At 51.4% G+C, this 18,766-nt stretch overlaps 1 protein-coding gene across 2 annotated transcripts in view; it reads left to right on the forward strand.

The window, feature by feature from the left end:
* The first annotated feature begins 6,673 nt into the window (after positions 1–6,673).
* PHF12 (PHD finger protein 12) overlaps positions 6,674–18,766 on the forward strand; it is a 66,073-nt gene continuing 53,980 nt past the window's right edge. The window contains exons 1-2 of one of the 2 annotated variants that reach the window (XM_039355188.1): positions 6,674–7,077; positions 7,195–7,577. In XM_039355188.1, coding sequence (XP_039211122.1) covers positions 7,012–7,077; positions 7,195–7,577 — 449 coding nt within the window. In that variant the 5' untranslated portion in view covers positions 6,674–7,011. The remainder of the gene's footprint in view (positions 7,078–7,194; positions 7,578–18,766) is intronic. The other variant, XM_039355190.1, reaches the window with a different exon arrangement.

The raw sequence follows: 18,766 nt of genomic DNA on the forward strand, positions 1-18,766 counted from the left end.
GATGGTCCCATCCTCCAGTTCTCAACAAGGATCTCCAGAAAGAATTGGCCATCTAGGAATAGGCAGATCCTCTCCAAGACGTGGCCTCCAATCTTAGGTGGGATCCCTTAAGAAGGATCCCTTGGTCACCAAAAGGAATGGTCCCATCCTCTGGTTCTCAACAAGGATCTCCAGCAAGAATTGGCCACCTAGGAACAGGCAGATCCTCTCCAAGACATGGCCTCCAATCTTAGGAGGGATCCAGAAGGATCCCTTGGTCACCAAGAGGAATGGTCCCATCCTCCAGGTCTGAACAAGGATCTCTAGAAAGAATTGGCCACCTAAGAACAGGCCAAGATCCTCTCCAAGACGTGGCCTCCAATCTTAGGTGGGATCCCTCCAGAAGGATCCATCGGTCACCAAGAGGAATGGTCCCATCCTCCAGGTCTGAACAAGGATCTCCACCTAGGAACAGGCAGATCCTCTCCAAGACGTGGCCTCCAACCGTAGGTGGGATCCCTTCAGAAGGATCTCTGGGTCACCAAGAGGAATCGCCCCTCCCTCCAGATCTCAACAAAAGGGCACGGAGCAGGTGTCCACCCTCTTTCAGACCCACACCTGGAGAAGGTCCAGGAAACCCGTAGCATCTAAGACCCCTCTGGCTGAATCCCCACCCCTCCTAGATCTTCCCTGCAAATGAATGGACGGATCCATTGGATCCCAGATTGCTTCTCTCCAGCCCGTTCCCGTTGTCGTGGACTTCCCCCTCCCTCTGAGGTAGGAGAAGGATTAGCAGGAGCTTCTCTCGTGGGTCCTGCCCCCCACTTCCTCCAACATCTGCCCCGCCTTCTCTATGAGAAGGATGGACTGTTTGGGGAAGACCAGGGTGGTCTTGAGGGGGGGGAGAGCTGGGTGCCCCTGGGTCTGGAGGGAAGCTTTTTATCATTTGGTGTCTAACCACAGAGCTCGTCTCCCCCCCCCTTTGCAAGCGGGGGTGGGGGTAACTTGGGGGGGAGGGGAAGGAAGGGCCAACTTTTTGGACTGTTTCATGAATAAACCAGTGTTTTAGAAAAAAGGTGGCTTGCTTCGTGACTGGTTTTTCTGGAAAGCATCCAGGATCTGAACAGGAATCGGAGGCTGTAAAAGCCAATGTGCCGACTGGGGGATTCTGGGAGCTGCATTTGGCCCAGAGGGCGCCCTGTTGGGGAATCCGGGGGCGAGGGGGGGCCATTTGGATTTTCCACAGAGAAAGTCTTCGACTCCCAGCTACAACCGAGTCCCCATTGCTAAGCAAGAGACTTTTGCCCCGCTTTACAACCTTTCTTGCCCCCGTTGTTAAGCGAGTCGCCACCATTGTTAAGCTAGTCCAGGGGTAGGCCACCTTGGCTCTTTTATGACTCGTGGACTTCAACTCCCAGAATTCCTGAGCCAGCCATGCTGAGGGGAAAGGGAGAGGTTTCCAAGCTGAGCCATGATGGCTCAGGAATTCTGGGAGTTGAAGTCCACCAGTCATGAGGGGGCCATAGTTCCCCCATGCTGGCTCAGGAATTCTGGGAGTTGAAGTCCACCAGTCATGAAGGGGCCATAGTTCCCTCATGCTGGCTCAGGAATTCTGGGAGTTGAAGTCCACGAGTCATGAAGGGGCCATAATTCCCCCATGCTGGCTCAGGAATTCTGGGAGTTGAAGTCCACGAGTCACAAAAGAGCCAAGGTTGCCTATCCCTGAGCTAGTCATACGGTCGTTAAGTGAATCCCCATTGATTTGGCTTCTCAGAAGGTCGCAGAAGGGGACCCTGTAACCCCGGGAACGCTGCAACCGTCATAAACACGAGTCTGTGGCCAAGCGTCTGAATTTTGGTCACGTGCCCAGGAGGGTGCTACAATGATTGTTAAGTGTGGGAAAAGATCACAGTTTATTTTTTTTTCAGCGCTCTTGTAGCTTTGAATAGTCGCTAAACAAAGTGGCGTAAATGGAGGACATTGAGCATTTCTCAACAAAAAAAACAAAAACGTCCTTTTCGAGGGTCCCTGAATATATTTCGTGGCCAGGAATATATTTGCACAGCCAGGACAATGAGCCGTGGACTACACACACACACACACACACACACACACACAAATGGAGAAAAAAAGACTGTGAGAGTCACGCATCAGCTGGACCCCTCTGCAAGGCCCCCAAAAGTGGACGTCCTTGTCTGCCAAAACAGGCAAAGATATCTGGATCCTCTCCTGCCTTGGTCCACCTGAGAAGGCCAGGGTAGAAAGGGTGAGGCCCAGTTCCACAGAGGGCGAAGTCCCTGCCCCACGGAGCCTACAAGTGGAGCAGTGTGGGATTGCTCGGGGCACCCTCTGTGCGAAATTCACCCCCCCTGGTCTGGATGGGAAAAGTGTGGAGGGGGGAGAGTGACGGGGGGGGAAGCTGCCCCCACCCAAGTGCCAACAGGAGAAAGGAGTTGAGGATCAGCTGTTCCTCAGGTGCCAGGTGAGCAGAGAAGAGGCGCTGATGATGTTTCCTGCAGGAAAAGGCTTCATAATCATCGCCCTCCTCCTCCTCCTCCTCCCCCCTGCAAACCCTGCTCCCTTCTAACACTGATGATGTTACCTACCTGGGTAATAAAACTTCTGAAAGAAAACAGCTCAGCTCAGAGAGCACTCAGGACCCCCACAGTCCTCCTCCTCTCCTCTCCTTTCTCCTTCCTTCCTCCCTCCCTCCCTCTTTTCCACTATTCCTCCTCCTCCTCCTCCTCCTTTCCCCTCCTCTTTCCCTTCTCTCCACAAATACCCTCTCCCTTATACCATTGATGATGTTCCCCAGTTGGGTCATGAAATGTCTGCAAGGAAACCGCCCAGCTCAGAGGGCACCAGGGACCCCACAGTTTGACGTCCTCCCCCTCCCCCTTCTATTTCTCTCCACAACCCCCCCCCTCCCTTCTAACACTGATGATGTTCCCTAGTTGGGTCATGAAAGGTCTACAAGAGAACAACCAAGCTCAGAGAGCACTCAGGACCCCACAATCGTCGTCCCCCTCCTTCTCCTCTCCCCTTTCTCCTTTTCCACACCACTAACCCCCCCCCCCGCTTCTAGTACTGATGGGTCATGGAACATCTGCAAGAAAACAACCGAACTCAGCACCAAGGACCCCATAGTTCTCCTTCCTCCCTCCCTTCCCTCTCTCCTTCCTTCCTTCTTCCTTCCTCCCTCTCTCCCTTCCCTCTCTCCTTCCTTCCTTCTTCCTTCCCTTCCTTCCTCCTTCTCTCCCTTCCCTTTCCTTCTTCCCTCTCCTCCCTTCCTTCTTCCTTCCCTTCCTTCTTCCCTCCCTCTCCTTCCTTCCTTCCTCTCCCTTCCCTTTCCTTCCTCTCTCCCTTCCCTTCCTCCCTCTCTCCCTCCCCTTCCTTCCTCCTTCCCTTCCTCCCTCTTCTCTCCTTCCTTCTTCCTCCCTCCCTCCCTCCTTCCTTCTTCCCTCCCTCTCCTTCCTTCCTTCCTTCCTTCCTCCTTTCATTCCTCCCTCTCCCTTCCCTCTTTCCTTCCTCTCCTTCCTTCCTTCCCTTTCCTCCTTCCTTCTTCCCTCTATCACTCCTTCCTTCCTTCCTTTCCTCTCTCCTTCCTTCCTCTTTTCCTCTCTCCCTTCCCTTCCCTTCCTCCCTCTCCCTCTCTCCTCCCTCCCTCCCTTCCCTCTCTCCCTTCCTCCTTCCCTTTCTCCCTCTCTCCCTTCCTTCCTTCCTTCCTTCCTTCCTTCCTTCCTTCCTTCCTTCCTTCCTTCCTCCCTCCTTCCTTCCTTCCTGAATCATAGAATCATTGTAGGGCTGGAAGGCAGCTTTTAAGGTCATCTAGTCCAACCCCCTGCTCAAGCAGGAGACCCTACCATCCTGGACAAATGGCCGTCCAATCTGTTCTTGAAAATCTCTAGTGATGGGACACCCACAAGTTCTGGAGCCTTGTATCCTATTGACCCAGATGGGCCACACCGTAAACCACAGTTTGCAAGACCCAACGGCCGCATGCAACTACACACTTGGGAGCGTGGCTTACGGCACCGTAGGAACGAGCCTTGTGGGGGATGGAGGCTTGATCCCAAACCTGGCACTGTTCCTGGCAGCGGGCAGATGGGCAGATCCTTATCCTGGCATTGTCAGCTCACTTGAGATCGCCCTAGATTTTAATTCTCGTAATCACCAGCCGGCTTAAAAGCTCCTGCTGGGAAAGACAAGATTGATTCAACCCCAGAGGATCTACCAGGATTCTTCTTCTTTGCATATCATTCCAAATTTCTGGGATGGATGAATGGATAGACAGAGATGATAGATAAGAGATGATAAATGATATAGATGAAATAAATCATAGAGGATAGGTAGGTAGGTAGATAGATGATAGACAGATAGAAGATAGATTAGATAGATGAGCTAGATAGAAGATAATGATAATTAGATAGATAGATAGATAGATAGATAGACGAGCTAGATAGATGATACAGATAGATGACAGACAGATCAATGACAGATATAGTTAAGTGATAGATAAACCGATTGATAGATGATATAGATCAGGGGGGTCAAACTGCCGACCCATGGGCCGGACGCGTCATGGGGAAACCGCATCCACCCCATTGCTGGCAATGGAAAAAAAGTTGCGAGACGTTGCAACATGTCACGTGACATTGCGAGTTTGACACCCGCTATAGATGAAGATGATATAGATAGATAAAATGATAGAGATGATACAGATAGATAGATAGATGATAAGATTAGATAGATGATACAGCTATAGATAGGTAGGTGATACAGGAGAAACGGACTGCATAGCCATTCAATAGATGATGGATAGAGATATAAATATAGATGGATGGATGGATAGGCAGAGATGATAGATAGATAGATAAGAGATTATAAATGATATAGATGATATAAATCATAGAGGATAGGTAGGTAGATGATAGATAGATCGATAGATAGATCGATAGATAGATTGATAGATAGGTAGGTAGGTAGGTGGGTGGGTGGGTGGGTGATAGAGATAGATAGATAGGTAGGTAGGTAGGTAGGTAGGTAGGTAGGTGGATGGATGGATGGATGGATGGGTGGGTGGGTGGGTGGGTGGGTGGGTGATAGAGATAGATAGATAGATAGATAGATAGATAGATAGATAGATAGATAGATAGATAGATGGGTGGGTGGGTGGGTGGGTGATAGTTAGATGGATGGACGGGTGGATGGGTGGTGGATGGATGATAGAGATAGATAGATAGATAGGTAGGTAGGTAGGTAGGTAGGTGGGTGGGTGGATGGATGGATGATAGAGATGATAGATGGATGGATAGATAGATAGATAGATAGATAGATAGCCCCAAGTAAGAGCTCGCTCAGCCAGGCTGGGAGCCAGGAGGGATCGCGCAGACCTCTCCTCCTCCGCCGCCGCCGGGGAAGCGCGAAGGCGAGCAGGGGGCGCTGGGCAAAGCTGTGCGAACCTGGCCGTCTCGAAGACCCCCGTCTAGCGCTTTTCCCGGGGTCTGAGCTTGGGGTCGCTGCGTCGGGGACTCAGACCCCCGGATGGACCCTTCGGCAGCTGCAAAAGGCCTGGGCTTCCCCCGCCCCCCCCGGTCATGAGCGAGGACCCCCTCCCCAATTCCAACCTGCGACCCCAGAGGACTAGGCTGCCTTACGGGACGGGCATTATCATTTCCCCGGAGACCTTCTTATCCGTGTTCACACGAACAAATCTACCCGTGTAGGAGGTCCAGCCCAGCGGTTGCGTCTGTCTTCCCTCCCCCCAGCCTCGCCCCTCTCCATGGCGATCCGCAAGCCCCCTCCTCATAAGGCTCCTGCGCGCCCCGCCCTCTTCTTTGTGGCCAAAAGATGCTCTCGTCCATTCTCAGGCTATATAATGGGAGAACCCTTGGACGACACTGCGAGGTTGTCGTAGCCCCGCTCCGCTGCTGCAAAGAAGAGCCCTTTGCAGAGCCTCGAAAAGAGCCGGCATAGTCGGCGTGCGAACAAAAGAACTGCTTCCCTTTCCCTTCGCCCTCCTGCTCGCCGGCAGTGCGCAGACTCGCATCCTGGCCCTTTCTGCGCATGTGCACGGAGCCTACCTCCCAATTACTCCGAGCTCCTGCCCGCCTGGAACGCAGGTCTGCGCATGCGCCACAAAGCACCTGCCGCCAGGAAAACTAGGGAACAAATAAAATACTCCTTGCGCACTTATCAGACCGCATCATTTATTAAAACGTCCCTTTAAGTCACGACTACATACGGGGTTTGAACATTTGAAATTAAACCTTTTTCTTCTGCAATCAAAGGTCAGCCCGCGCCGGCGCAGACCGAGACCTTAGCTCGTGAGAACGGCGCTTGCGCAAAACAACGGGAAAGGAAAGAATGGGGTGTGGGGAGGGAAAAAAAAAGATCTGCACTTGCGCACAAAGAGCCTGGGGGGGGCAAACCTACAAAAAAACAAAACCCATAGCCACGCGTGCGCAGAAAAGGCCTCCTGGGCGCCTGCGCAAAGAGCAGGAGCCGAACGGGAGCGGAGGAAGGGAGGGTGACGAAAGGAGGGGGGGGGTTGTACGGCCGCGCACGCGCAGCGTGGAGGACCTCGAGCGCGCTGCCTTTCCCCCCGAGCGAACCCGAAGCGTCGTGGTTTTTTTTTTTCTTTTTTTCCGGCTTTCCCGCGCCTGCGCGGCAGAGGGCCGCCGCCGCGCGCATGCTCCCGGGGCGGCGGGGAGGTGGCGGTGCGCCTGCGCGACGAGCGCTGTGGCAGCGGCGGCAGCGGCGGGGCCCTGCGTGTGAGGCGGCGGCGGCGGCGGCGGCGGGCGACCTTCCCCTCAGCGGCGAGGCAGGCAGCGCGGGCCCCGCCCCCTGTCATGGCAGCCGTCCCCTCAGCCCAGCCGCGGCCTGTCCGGGCGGCGGCGGCGGCGGCGGGGGGCTCCCCCAGGCCCGTCGGGTAGGCCGAGGCGGCGGCGGCGAGTCCCCCGCGGCCCCGCGACGCGCCTCCCCCGCCGGGCCGGCCTGAGCGGCGCGCTGCGGCCCTGCCCGCGCCCTTGGATGTGGGAGAGGATGGAGGCCAAGACGGTGGTCTACGACCTGGACACCACGGGCGGCCTCATGGAGGTGAGGGGGGGTCCCGGTGGGGGGAGGGGAGGGGGAGGAGGGGGGAGGGTCCCGTCCGGCGCCCGCCTGACCGATGCTTCCCCCCTCCCTCCTCCCCCTCCTCCTCCCCCCCCGCAGCAAATCCAGGCGCTGCTGGCCCCTCCGCGGAGCGACGGCGGCGGCGGGAGCGAGAAGCGGAGCCGGCGGCCGGAGCGAGGCGGCGACGGGCACCCCGCGCACCACTTCCACCAGCAGCAGCAGCAGCAGCACCCGGCGGCGCCGCCCCTCCCGCAGCCCGGCGGCGGGCCCCCGCACGGCCTCCCCCCGGCGGCGGCGGCGGCGGCGCCCTCCCCGGCGGGAGGCCTCCCCGGCGCGCCCCACCAGCACCACCCGGCCTCGGCCGCCGCCGCCCAACGCCGCAGCGGGCGCGCCACGAACCACGACAGCTGCGACAGCTGCAAGGAGGGCGGCGACCTGCTCTGCTGCGACCACTGCCCGGCTGCCTTCCACCTCCAGTGCTGGTGAGTGAGAGGGCGAGGGGGCGAGGGGCCCTGCCTCCCCTTCCTTCCTTCCCTTCCTTCCTCAAATTCCCTTCCTCCCTCTCTCCTTCCTTCCTTCCTTCCTTCCTTCCTTCCTTCCTTCCTTCCTTCCTTCCTTCCTTCCTTCCTTCCCACTTTCTTTCCTTCTTCCCTCCCCACTTTCTTTCCTCCTTCCTTCTTTCCTGCCTCCCCTTCTTTCCTCCCCACTTTCTTTCCTTCTTCCCTCCCCACTTTCTTTCCTCCTTCCTTCTTTCCTGCCTCCCCTTCTTTCCTCCCCACTTTCTTCTTCCCTTCCTTCCTTCCCTCCTTTTTCCCTTCCTCTGTCTTTCTCTTCCAACTTCCCCCCTTTCTTGCCATCTTCTCTCCCTCCTTCTCCTCCCCTCCCTCATTCCACCACCACCTTTCCCTCCTTCTCCTTTCCTTCCATCCATCTTTCCCTCTTCCCTTGCTTTTCCCTGCCTTCTCTCCCTTCTATTCATCCACCTTCCTTCCTTCCTTCCCTTCCTTCCTCTTTTCTTTCCTTCCCCTCCCTCCTCCCTCCTTACTCTCCTTCCTTCCTTCCTTCGCTGCCTGCCTGTTATCCCAGCCACTTCCCCGTTATCCCAGCCACTTCCTGTCCCCGCCGGGCGCCGGCAACATGGCAACCCGCCTGGGATTGCTGCCTTTTCCTCCAGCGCCATTTTGCCCATCGGGCTCCTCCTGGTGTGTCTCCCCCCCCCAGCCAGGCAGCAGGGCTAAGCCCCCTTCCCCCATCAGCCTCCGAGGCCCAGCCAAGCCGCTCATCCAGGCAGGGAAGGTAGGAGGCTGGGCTGGTGGGGCCTTCCTGGCCTGGGGGAGCAGGATGGGAAAGACGAGGAGGGCGCTGGCTACTCTTGAGGAGACCCAGGCAGGCTGGGGCTGCTTCCTCCCTCACTCCGCTCTTTTGTTTATAGCCCGGAGGTGTTTTGGCTCCTCCTCCTCCTCTTTCTCTTTCAGCCGCGAAATCCGGCTGCAGGTTTCCCAGCCCATTGTTTGCGCTCGCACCCCAATGTTGTGCCTCGATGTCGTCGGCCTGGGGATCAGGGAGCCTGGTCGGAAAGAAAGTGCCTCTGCCCGCTGGGCAGGCAGGCAGGCAGGCAAGCAAGCTGGGTGGTGTAGGCCTCTGGAGCTGGCCTGAGTGCAGGAGAGAGGCGGCAGCAGCCATAAAAGGAAGGCAAAAAAGAAAAAAAGAAGGAAGGCGCTAGGACGGGCCAAGGTGTCCTCGCCTGCCGCCTCCGGATCGGGAGGGTCAGCGGGGAAGGCAGCCGTTGGTGGCTTTTGTGCCCTGTCTGGAGCCCTCCTGCTCCACCCGCCTGGGAATCCGGGCCACACTCTGCACCGGCTTGGCCGAAAGTTTTTGAGCTGGTCAGCAGGAAAGAGGCGGTGACCCTCCCCCCCTTCCCCCAGCAAAGTGTCTGGTGTGATGTGAGGCTTTGGAAGGACACACCCCGCCCTGGAAGGGAAGGAGGCTTGGAGTAGCAGAGGAGGAAAACAGTAGCCTGAATTCGGTGGCCTTCGGACAGTTACACCCCTGACCTGTGCTGGACGCCAGCCCTGCCACCTCCCAGCCATTGTCTGGGTTGAGAGTTACGCCCCAGTGCATCTAGGAGCCGTCTCCCCCCACGGGGCTCTGGGCCTCGGGGGGGGGCTCCTGGCAGCTCCTGGTGGAATGCCTAAGATCCTCCGTGGCAAACCCCCGCGGAGGAGGCAGCTGTTCTCATTGGCGGAACCGGGACTTGCCTCCCCTTGGCTTCTGCAGGGCCCACCGCTGCTGCTGCTGCTGCTTGTGTCTCAGCCAACCATTTTGCCTCCCAGCGGCGGGTGAGGAGCTGGGGGGGGGGCGAGAGTGAGAAGGGTTCCTGCCTCCATCTCTGTTTTCTAACACGGTCACTCGGTCACTCACTCCGTGCCTCTTTTTAAGACGGCCCTGAGCTATGTTGGGCGGAAGGCAAAGAGGGCTGTTTAATTGAAGGTGGCATTTATTTCTTTCTCTCTCTCTCTCTCTCTCCCCCCCCCTCCCAGCATTTGTTTTTTGTTTAAATTACATAAACTGGCAGCGCCGCCCAGAGCCAAGGCTCCCTCTTTCTGCATTTTGTTTAACTTGGGCCTCGCTTTCTATGGCGCTGGGCTGGCTGTATTGTTTACACAGTTGCAAATAAAATTTTGCTTTTTCTCGCCGCCCGCCCGCCCGCCCTTGGTTGCCGTAGGCGTTTTCTTGTCGGGAAGCCGAGGGTAAGCTGGACGTTTTAAGAGTCTGGCTTATATTGGGGAAGGGGAGGCAGTCTGGGAAAAGAAAATGGCAGAAAGTAGCCATTACGAGCGGCTCGCCTGATCCTGCCTTGCTTCTCTGTTTGGGGAGCGCTTGGATTGTAAAGGCCGGGCTTTGGGGCCCTGGCATCGGGACGGTCCTGCCTCCCAGCTCTTAAAAATTAAGCGTTATTTACTCGTGAGGAAAGGAGAGAAGCTGTTCAGCATGAGAAAGCCGAGGGACTCTTGCTGGGAAATGGGTAGGGGGCAGAATTTCGGGGAAACTGTCCTGAAAAAGAAGGCCATTTTTCATCGTAGGAGCCATCTTCCCTCTGTATGTGATAGGCCGCGTTGTTTCTGAACTGTCCCTCCTCAAAACTTGCCTGTCAAACAAAGAAAGGCCTGTCTCTCTTAGATGTATTCTGGCTGGGGCTGACCTGGCCGCTTCCCTTGTGATTTCATGCAACTGGGATGCAGGCTGTGGATAGTCAGCGGAGGATTAATTTGTATTAAAAGGATTACAGTTAGGAGCAAGCCCCGTTTAGAGGCCTGCCTTTTGGTCCGGCGAGAATCCTGCGTGTGCGAGACATGTGTAGCTTCCTTTTAAAGATATCAAAAGATAGCGATCGATCGTTGCCGTCACATTGTTCAGAAAATACGTCGGGAACTCTTAAAAAGGAGTTTTGCAAAATCTCTGTCGACCGCCTGGTAAAAGAGATCCGTTAAATGGAGTATCCCGTTTGCTTTTGTGTTTCTTGAGAATTCGCCCATGCTTCTATGCCCAGGGTCTGTCTTTCCTCTGGGGATATGCTGTATTGAATGGAGATGAGTGAGAAAGTTTTTGTGTGTTTGAAAAACTTTACTTCTGTACAGTGCAGGCTGATTCTTTCTGCTGTAGCCGGCATGCTGACATTAGCACAGTGGTTCTCAACCTGTGGGTCGGGACCCCATTTGGGGTCGAACGACCATTTCACGGGGGTCGCCAAACAACGCAATCCGCCATTTTTTCCCCCTTTTCCTTAGCTGTTTTACTCCCTTTTATTCTATTGGCTTTTGAATAGAGTCTAATTCTATTGGATTTCAAAAGCCCATAGGAATTGTCCAGGCTGTCTCTGCCCTGCTGAGCCCGCCAAAAGTCCCATTCTGCAAACGGTACTGCGCCAGTTGAGTAGTCCTCGACTTACAACTGGTTGAGTAGTCCTCGACTTACAACCGGTTGGGGGGTCACAGCATTAAAAAGGTTGAGAACCACTGCACTAGCACAACTGATTCTTTGGACAGCTTTTGTGAATAAAAAATAAAAAATAGCTAGGAGACCCTTGACTGTTTAATTTTCTTTCACCCTTTACCCCAATCTGATGCCTTCGTATATGATGTACTACACTTACCAGAATGGCCAGCCTTCATAATCAATGGCCACATTGGCTGGGAATTTGGGAAGTGGCCCTCTTAACGCGTTTGAAAACATCAGACTGGGGGAACTTAACAATACTGTATGCACCTAGCTGTAAATGATCTTCATTCCTTCCCCTTTTTAATATGCATATAAATATACCTTCACTTTTGCTGGCCCTTCCCAAAGTAGATTTAATCGCGTTATGGGTGAACTTTCCTTTACAAACGACAGATATTTTCCAAGCTGTTAAGATTTAGAAGATTACCAGCTTCAGAATGACTGGGCAAGCTGAGATGGAAAATAGATAAACAATTAAAAAAAATAGATGACTCTAAACATCCCCTCAGATTACATCCCAGGGCTCCACAAACACCCTACCCCCTCCCCCCCCAAGGCCTGGGAGAGCAGCCAGGTTTATAAAGACTTCCGGAACGTCGTCAGGATGGTTGCTAAAGAGAACCTCTGTAATTAAAGGAATTTCACCAAGGGAAAAAGCGCAGCTTTGTTTGGCAGGTAACTAGGAAATAAGCGGATCGTGGCCGAGAGTGAGCGGAATTGGTTCCCCTGTTGTGAAAGTGTTCTCCCAGCGTAGTGAAATCTGGGTTAACTCCCACTGGTAACTCTCAAGTACTCAAATCTTTGAAACCAGCACAATTGACTCAGCCTTCCATCCTTCCGGGGTAGGTAAAATGAGGACCCAGATTGTTGGGGGCAATGTAAATATATATATATATATATATATATATATATATATATATATATATATACACACACACACACACACACACACACACACACACACACACACATATACATACATACATACATACATTGCTTACTGGTGTACACCGCTTAGAGAGTGCTTATACTTAAAGCGGTATATAAGTCTCATAAATAAATAAAGTTTCCCCCTGAAAAAGATCATGGCCCTCTATAAGGAACTTGTTTGTTTAAAGCAGGGGTCTTCAAACTTGGCCCTTTGATGACTGGTGGACTTCAACTCCCAGAATTCCTCAGCCAGGCACGCAGTTTGAAGACCCCTGCTTTAAGTCTTTAAGAAGAGACTGGACAGCCATTTGTCTGAAAATGGTATAGGGTTTCCTGCCTGAGCAGGGGGTTGGACTAGATGACCTCCAAGATCCCTTCCAACTTTATTATTAATGTTATTATTATTATTATTAATCATCACACAGTCAGCCAGATGTTCAGACTGGATTTGGCATTTTTGTCTATCAAGTCCTTCCCAAGGACGTGAAATAGGCAGATGTGGATGTCTGATGGTATTACAGATCTCGTCGCAGCTGCCAAAAAAGCCAACACACTGCCGGGCTGCATTAACAGAGGGAAAGAATCAAGATCTCGTGAAGTGTTAATACCACTTTACAATGCCTTGGTGAGGCCACACTTGGAATACGGCATCCAGTTTTGGTCACCACGATGCAAAAAAGATGCTGAGACTCTAGAAAGAGTACAGAGAAGAGCAACAAAGATGATCAGGGGACTGGAGGCTAAAACTTTTAAGGAACGGTTGCTGGAATTGAGTATGTCTAGTTTAACGAAGAAAAGGATGAGGGGGGACATGATAGCAGCCTTCCAGTATCTCGGGCTGCCACAAAGAAGAGGCAGTCAAGCTGTTCTCCAAAGCGCCTGAAGGCAGGACAAGAAGCAACCTAGAACCACGGAGAAACTTCCTGACAGTTAGAACAATTAACCAGTGGAACAACCTGCCTCCAGAAGCTGTGGATGCTCCAACACTGGAAGTTTTTAAGAAGAAACTGGACAGCCATTTGTCTGAAATGGTATAGGGTTTCCTGCCTGAGCAGGGGGTTGGACTAGATGACCTCCAAGATACCCTCCAACTTATTACTACTACTGCTATTACTACTACTACTACTATTGTTGTTGTTATTATTGTTATTATTGTCTATGGAGATTCTCAGTCATCCAGGTCACGGCTGTCCCAAAGGTGCTTTTTTTTCCAAAAGGCAACTGGACTTTTGTGTTTAATGAAGCTTCTTGGAGGAGAAGCGAAATGTCGTCAAGGAAAAAAAGCAAACCAAAAGTCCGGTTGTCTTTGAAGAAGAAAAAAAAAAGCATCTTTGGGACTGGAATGTCCACTTGACGCCCTTTCAAAGCGCTTCTCACTACTTCCTCCCTTCGTATTATTTTTTGTGAATTTTCTTCCGGGAGGCTACATCCTAGCTGCTCAGCTCTGTACCTTTAAGGAACTGACTTTGTTTCCTGTATGGTTTTTTTTTTGGCTGGGCCGCTCTCAATATAGGTCAGCCACTTGGAGACCTGTTGTGAGAGGGCTTGAAAAGAAATTCTAGAGATTGGTCTGCCTTGATTAGGAGTTCCACTTTCTTCCTGGGTGCTTGCTGTTTGTCTTCTAAGTGGGTATATAGTAGTAGTAGTAGTAGTAGTAGTAGTAGTGGTAGTAGTAGTAGTAGTAGTAATAATAATAATTGATACTACCCTTGCTTGCTTTTGCCACAGTCTACAAATAGAAATAGAAAGACTGTGGCAAAAGCAAGCAAGGGTAGTACCAATAGTCATAGGCGCCTTGGGTGCAATCCCAAAACAACTGGAGCACCATTTGAACACCATTGGCATTGACAAATTCGCTATTAGTCAATTGCAAAAGGCAGCCTTACTAGGAACTGCTTCCATCCTGCGATGATATCTGTAATACCATCAAACATCACATCTGCCTATCCCAGGTCCTGGGTAAGGACTCGATAGGTAGACAAAATGCCAAATCCAGTCTGAACATCTGGCTGACTGTGCGATGATCCATAATAATAATAATGATGATGATGATGATGTTGGAAGGGACATTGGAAGTCATCTAGTCCAACCCTCTGCTCAGGCAGGAAACCCTACCATTTTGGCCAAATGGCTGTCCAGTCTCTTCTTAAAAACTTCCAGTTTTTGGAGCATTCACACCTTCTCCTTAGTTCTAGGTTGCTGCCCTCCTTGGTTAGTTTCCATCCTTTGCTTCTTGTCCTGCCTTCAGGCGCTTTGGAGAATAGCTTGACTCCCTCTTCTTTGGGGCAGTCCCTGAGATACTGCAGTGCTGCTATCCTGTCCCCCCTCATCCTTCTCTTCTGTTCATCTGAATGCATTTGTTAGTCTTGACTCCAGCCTGCTGCAGTCTCCCACTTCTGATATTTATCCCACATTTACAAATGGTCTTTGTGGATGGTTGGTTTCTTCCACCTATGTCGAAAGTTCCCGTAAAGGAGAATATTTGTGGGCCAGCCAAGGTTGAACTGTGGGGTCCTTTTGGTGCTTTCTGAGGTTGACAGTTTTACTGCAGACGGTTCATTACCCAACTAGTGAACAACTTCAGTGCTAAAAGAGGGGGGGGGGTTGCAGAGAAGAGAATAATGAGGGGGGGGAGGACAAGGAGGATGTTAGTAGGGGAGGGGGTTTGCAGAGGGGGAAGAGGAGGAGAACTGTGGGGTCCCTGTTGCTCTCTGAGCTTGGTGGTTTTTAGGGAACATCACCAGTAATGCTGTAACAGTACAGTAATCAATAACGCTGGTAGCACTGACGGTGTTCCCTAGTGGGGTAATGAAACGTCCGCAAGAAAACAGCCAAGGTCAGAGAACCACCAAGGAGGTCATCTAGTCCAACCCCCTGCTGAGGCAGGAAACCCTAGACCATTTCAGACAAATGGCTGTCCAGTCTCTTCTTAAAAACTTCCAGTGTTGGAGCATTCACCGCTTCTGGAGGCAGGTTGTTCCACTGGTTAATTGTTCTTGTTCTCAGGAAGTTTCTCCTTAGTTCCAGGTTGCTTCTCTCCTGGATTCGTTTCCATCCGTTACTCCTTGTCCTGCCTTCAGGCGCTTTGGAGAAGAGCTTGACTCCCTCTTCTTTGGGGCAGCCCCTGAGATACTGGAAGGCTGCTATCATGTCCCCCCTCGTCCTTCTCTTCATTAAACTAGACATCTCCTAAATGGGGTCCTTTCCAGCTTTACCCCAGGTGCTACTGAGCACTGACCTTGCTATCTGCCACCTGCCAGGTAGTCCCCCGCTGTTTATGGAGCCCTTATTTCCTTTTATGATTGTTCAGATAAGGTTACTTAGCAGCACGAAGGTGAAATTAACTTGATAACACATTGGTTTGACTCTTTGGTAGCTGGGCTGGGAGTCCTTCCCGAGATTGTGTGAAGAAGAAACATTTTAAATATGCAGAAATAAGTCAGTCCCACCAGGTACATATGTGTGGTGGGAAGTATATTAAATCTGCACGTTGCCTATGTGCCCCTCTTTGATTTAGCTGCCCCTCAGTGGTTGGCTGTGTGGGTGTGAGGAGAGGATTTCTAGAATAAAGGTGAGCTTAAGGACAGATCCTAAAAGCTCCAGTCCTTAAGACAGGGGTCTTCCAACTTCGCCCTTTGATGACTTGTGGACTTCAACTCCCAGAATTCTGGGAGCTGAAGTCCACAAGTCATCAAAGGGCCAAGTTGGAAGACCCCTGCCTTAAGAGATCAGCTTTTGGGACACCTGGATTATAACCTGCTGCAGATTACAAGGAAGGACAGGATAACAGAACAGAGATGGAAGGGACCTGTAGTAATAGTAGTAAAGTTGGAAGGGACCTTGGAGGTCATCTAGTCCAACCCCCTGCTCAGGCAGGAAACCCTACACCATTTCGGACAAATGGCTGTCCAGTCTCTTCTTAAAAACTTCCAGTGTTGGAGCATTCACTGCTTCTGGAGGCAGGTTGTTCCACTGGTTAATTGTTCTCACTGTCAGGAAGTTTCTCCGTAGTTCTAGGTTGCTTCTCTCCTTGATTAGTTTCCACCCGTTGCTTCTTGTCCTGCCTTCAGGTGCTTTGGAAAATAGCTTGACTGCCTCTTCTTTATGGCAGCCCCTGAGATATTGGAATACTGCTATCCTGTCCCCCTTTGTCCTTCTCTTCGTTAAAATTAGACATACCCAATTCCAGCAACCGTTCCTTATATGTTTTAGCCTCCAGTCCCCTGATCATCTTTGTTGCTCTTCTCTGCACTCTTTCTAGAGTCTCAACATCTTTTTTACATCGTGGTGACCAAAACTGGATGCCATATTCCAAGTGTGGCCTTACAAGGCCTTGTAAAGCGGTACTAACACTTCACATGATCTTGATTCTCTCCCTCTGTTAATGCAGCCTAGCACTGTGTTGGCCTTTTTGGCAGTTGCAGCACACGGCTGGCTCCTATTTAGGTGATCGTCCACTAGGACTCCGAGGTCCCTCTCACCTTGAAGATCTTCTAATCCAGTGGTTCTTAACCTTTTTGAACGAATCGCCCCCTTGAGACAGTGAGGAAGTTGTCATCGCCCCCCTCCCCCAACGCAACCTCTCAATCACAACATAGGAAATAATTCTTCAATTTATGCAAACCCTTTTTTTGTTTTCTTAAAAATTGTCATCAGGACATATCCATACAACTAATTTATTTCCAGTCTTTTTCCCATATCTCACATATTCTGGCCAATGGCGCGCCACTGTATGGGTAGAGGCTGCTGCGCAATGCGCATGAAGATAAGTAATGCATCTTCACATATGTACGGCGTTCTGTACTGAAGCTAGCTGGAGGAACCTTTGAAAACACAATTCAATCCACTAATAGCCAGCGATCTGATATTTTTTACGATAGATATGCAGTGATTCACTGTACGAAAAAGTCTCAAAAGTGTCCCCAAAACTTCTCGCTCCATCGCCCCCTATCACCCCCTTTTCATTCCTTCGCCCCCATGTCGCCCCTTTTCATTCCATCGCCCCCCTGAAAAATGAAATCGCCCCCCTGGGGGGCAATATCGCCCAGGTTAAGAACCACTGTTGTAATCCACCCCCCTGTGCAAGCAGGATACCCTGCACTAGGGATGTCCAACCATGGAACTTTAAGACTTGTGGACTTCAACTCCCGGACTTCCCCAGCCAGCCATGGGGAATTCTGGGAGTTGAAATTCACATGTCTCAAAGTTCCCAAGGTTGGACACCCTTACCCATCACCATTCCAGAGAAATGGCTGTCCAGTCTCTTCTTAAAAACCTCCAGCGATGGAGCATCCACCACTTCTGGAGGCAGATTGTCTCACTGGTTAGTTAATTGTTCCCACAGTCAGGAAATGTCATTCTAGGTTGCATCTCTCCTTAGTTCGTTTCTATCCGTTGCTTCTTAGCCTGCCTTCAGGTGCTTTGGAGAACAGATTCACCCCCTTTTCTTTATGGCAGCCCCTCAAATATTGGAACTCTGCTATCATGTCATCCCTGGTCCTTCTTTTCATTAAACTAGACATACCCCAAATCCTGCAACGATTCTTCATGTGTTTTAGCCTCCAGTCCCCTGATCATCTTTGTTGCTCTTCTCTGGATGCCTAGCGGTAGAAGGCCCCAGATGTTTCTCCAGCGGTAGGAGATGGCACCACTGAAAAGTCACCCCATTTCTGCCTGGGAGAGCTGCTGCCCGCAGGAATAAGTACGTCTGGGCCGTGGTGATAGGCTTTGAAATCTTCATAGGATTTTTGTAATTGTTAGTTGCGAAGTCGTGTCCAACCCATCACGACTCCATGGACAACCTTCCTCCAGGCCTTCCTGTCCTTTACCATCTTCTGGAGTCCATTGAAGCTCAGGCCTATTGCTTCGGACTCCATCCAGCCACCTCCTTCTCTGTCGTCCCCTTCTTCTCTTGCCCTCCATCTTTCCCAGCATCAGGCTCTTCTCCAGTGAGTCCTTCCTTCTCATCAGGTGGCCAAAGTCCTTGAGTTTCAGCTTCAGGATCTGGCCTTCTAAAGAGCAGTCGGGGTTGATCTCCTCTAGGACTGACCGGTTGGATCGCCTTGCAGTAATAACAACATGCTATACAGGAGATATAGCATTGGATGGACTGAACAGCACGACAACATGTTGTTACAGGAGAAAGACTCTTAGATGAAGCAGTGAGGCTGCCGTTCCCCAAAATCCTGGGCCTCCTTAGTTGAGGGGTCCTTGACACAAATTATAATAATAATAATCTCCTTGGGTGCAATCCCAAAACAACTGGAGCACCACTTGAACACCATCGGCATTGACACATTCACTATTAGTCAATTGCAAAAGGCGGCCTTATTAGGAACTGCTTCCATCCTGCGACGATACCTGTAATACCATCAAACATCCACATCTGCCTATCCCAGGTCCTGGGTAAGGACTCGAGAGGTAGACAAAATGCCAAATCCAGTCTGAACACCTGGCTGACTGTGTGATGATCCATAATAATAATAATAATAATAATAATAATAATAATAATAATAATAATAATAATATAAAAAAATAATAAAATTCAGAAGGGACCTTGGAGGTCTTCTAGTCCAGCCCCCCACTCAGGCAGGAGAACCTATACCATCTCAGACAAGTGACTGTCCGGTCTCTTCTTAAAAATCTCCAGTGATGGAGTGCCCACGATTTCTAGTGGCAAGCTGTTCCACTGATTAATTATCCTCACTGTCAGGAAGTTTCTCCTTAATTCCAGGTTGCTTCT

This window comes from Crotalus tigris, unplaced genomic scaffold, assembly GCF_016545835.1.
Source record: "Crotalus tigris isolate CLP2741 ecotype Arizona unplaced genomic scaffold, ASM1654583v1 scf7180000018618.293821, whole genome shotgun sequence".
Classification (NCBI taxonomy): Eukaryota; Metazoa; Chordata; class Lepidosauria; order Squamata; family Viperidae; genus Crotalus; species Crotalus tigris.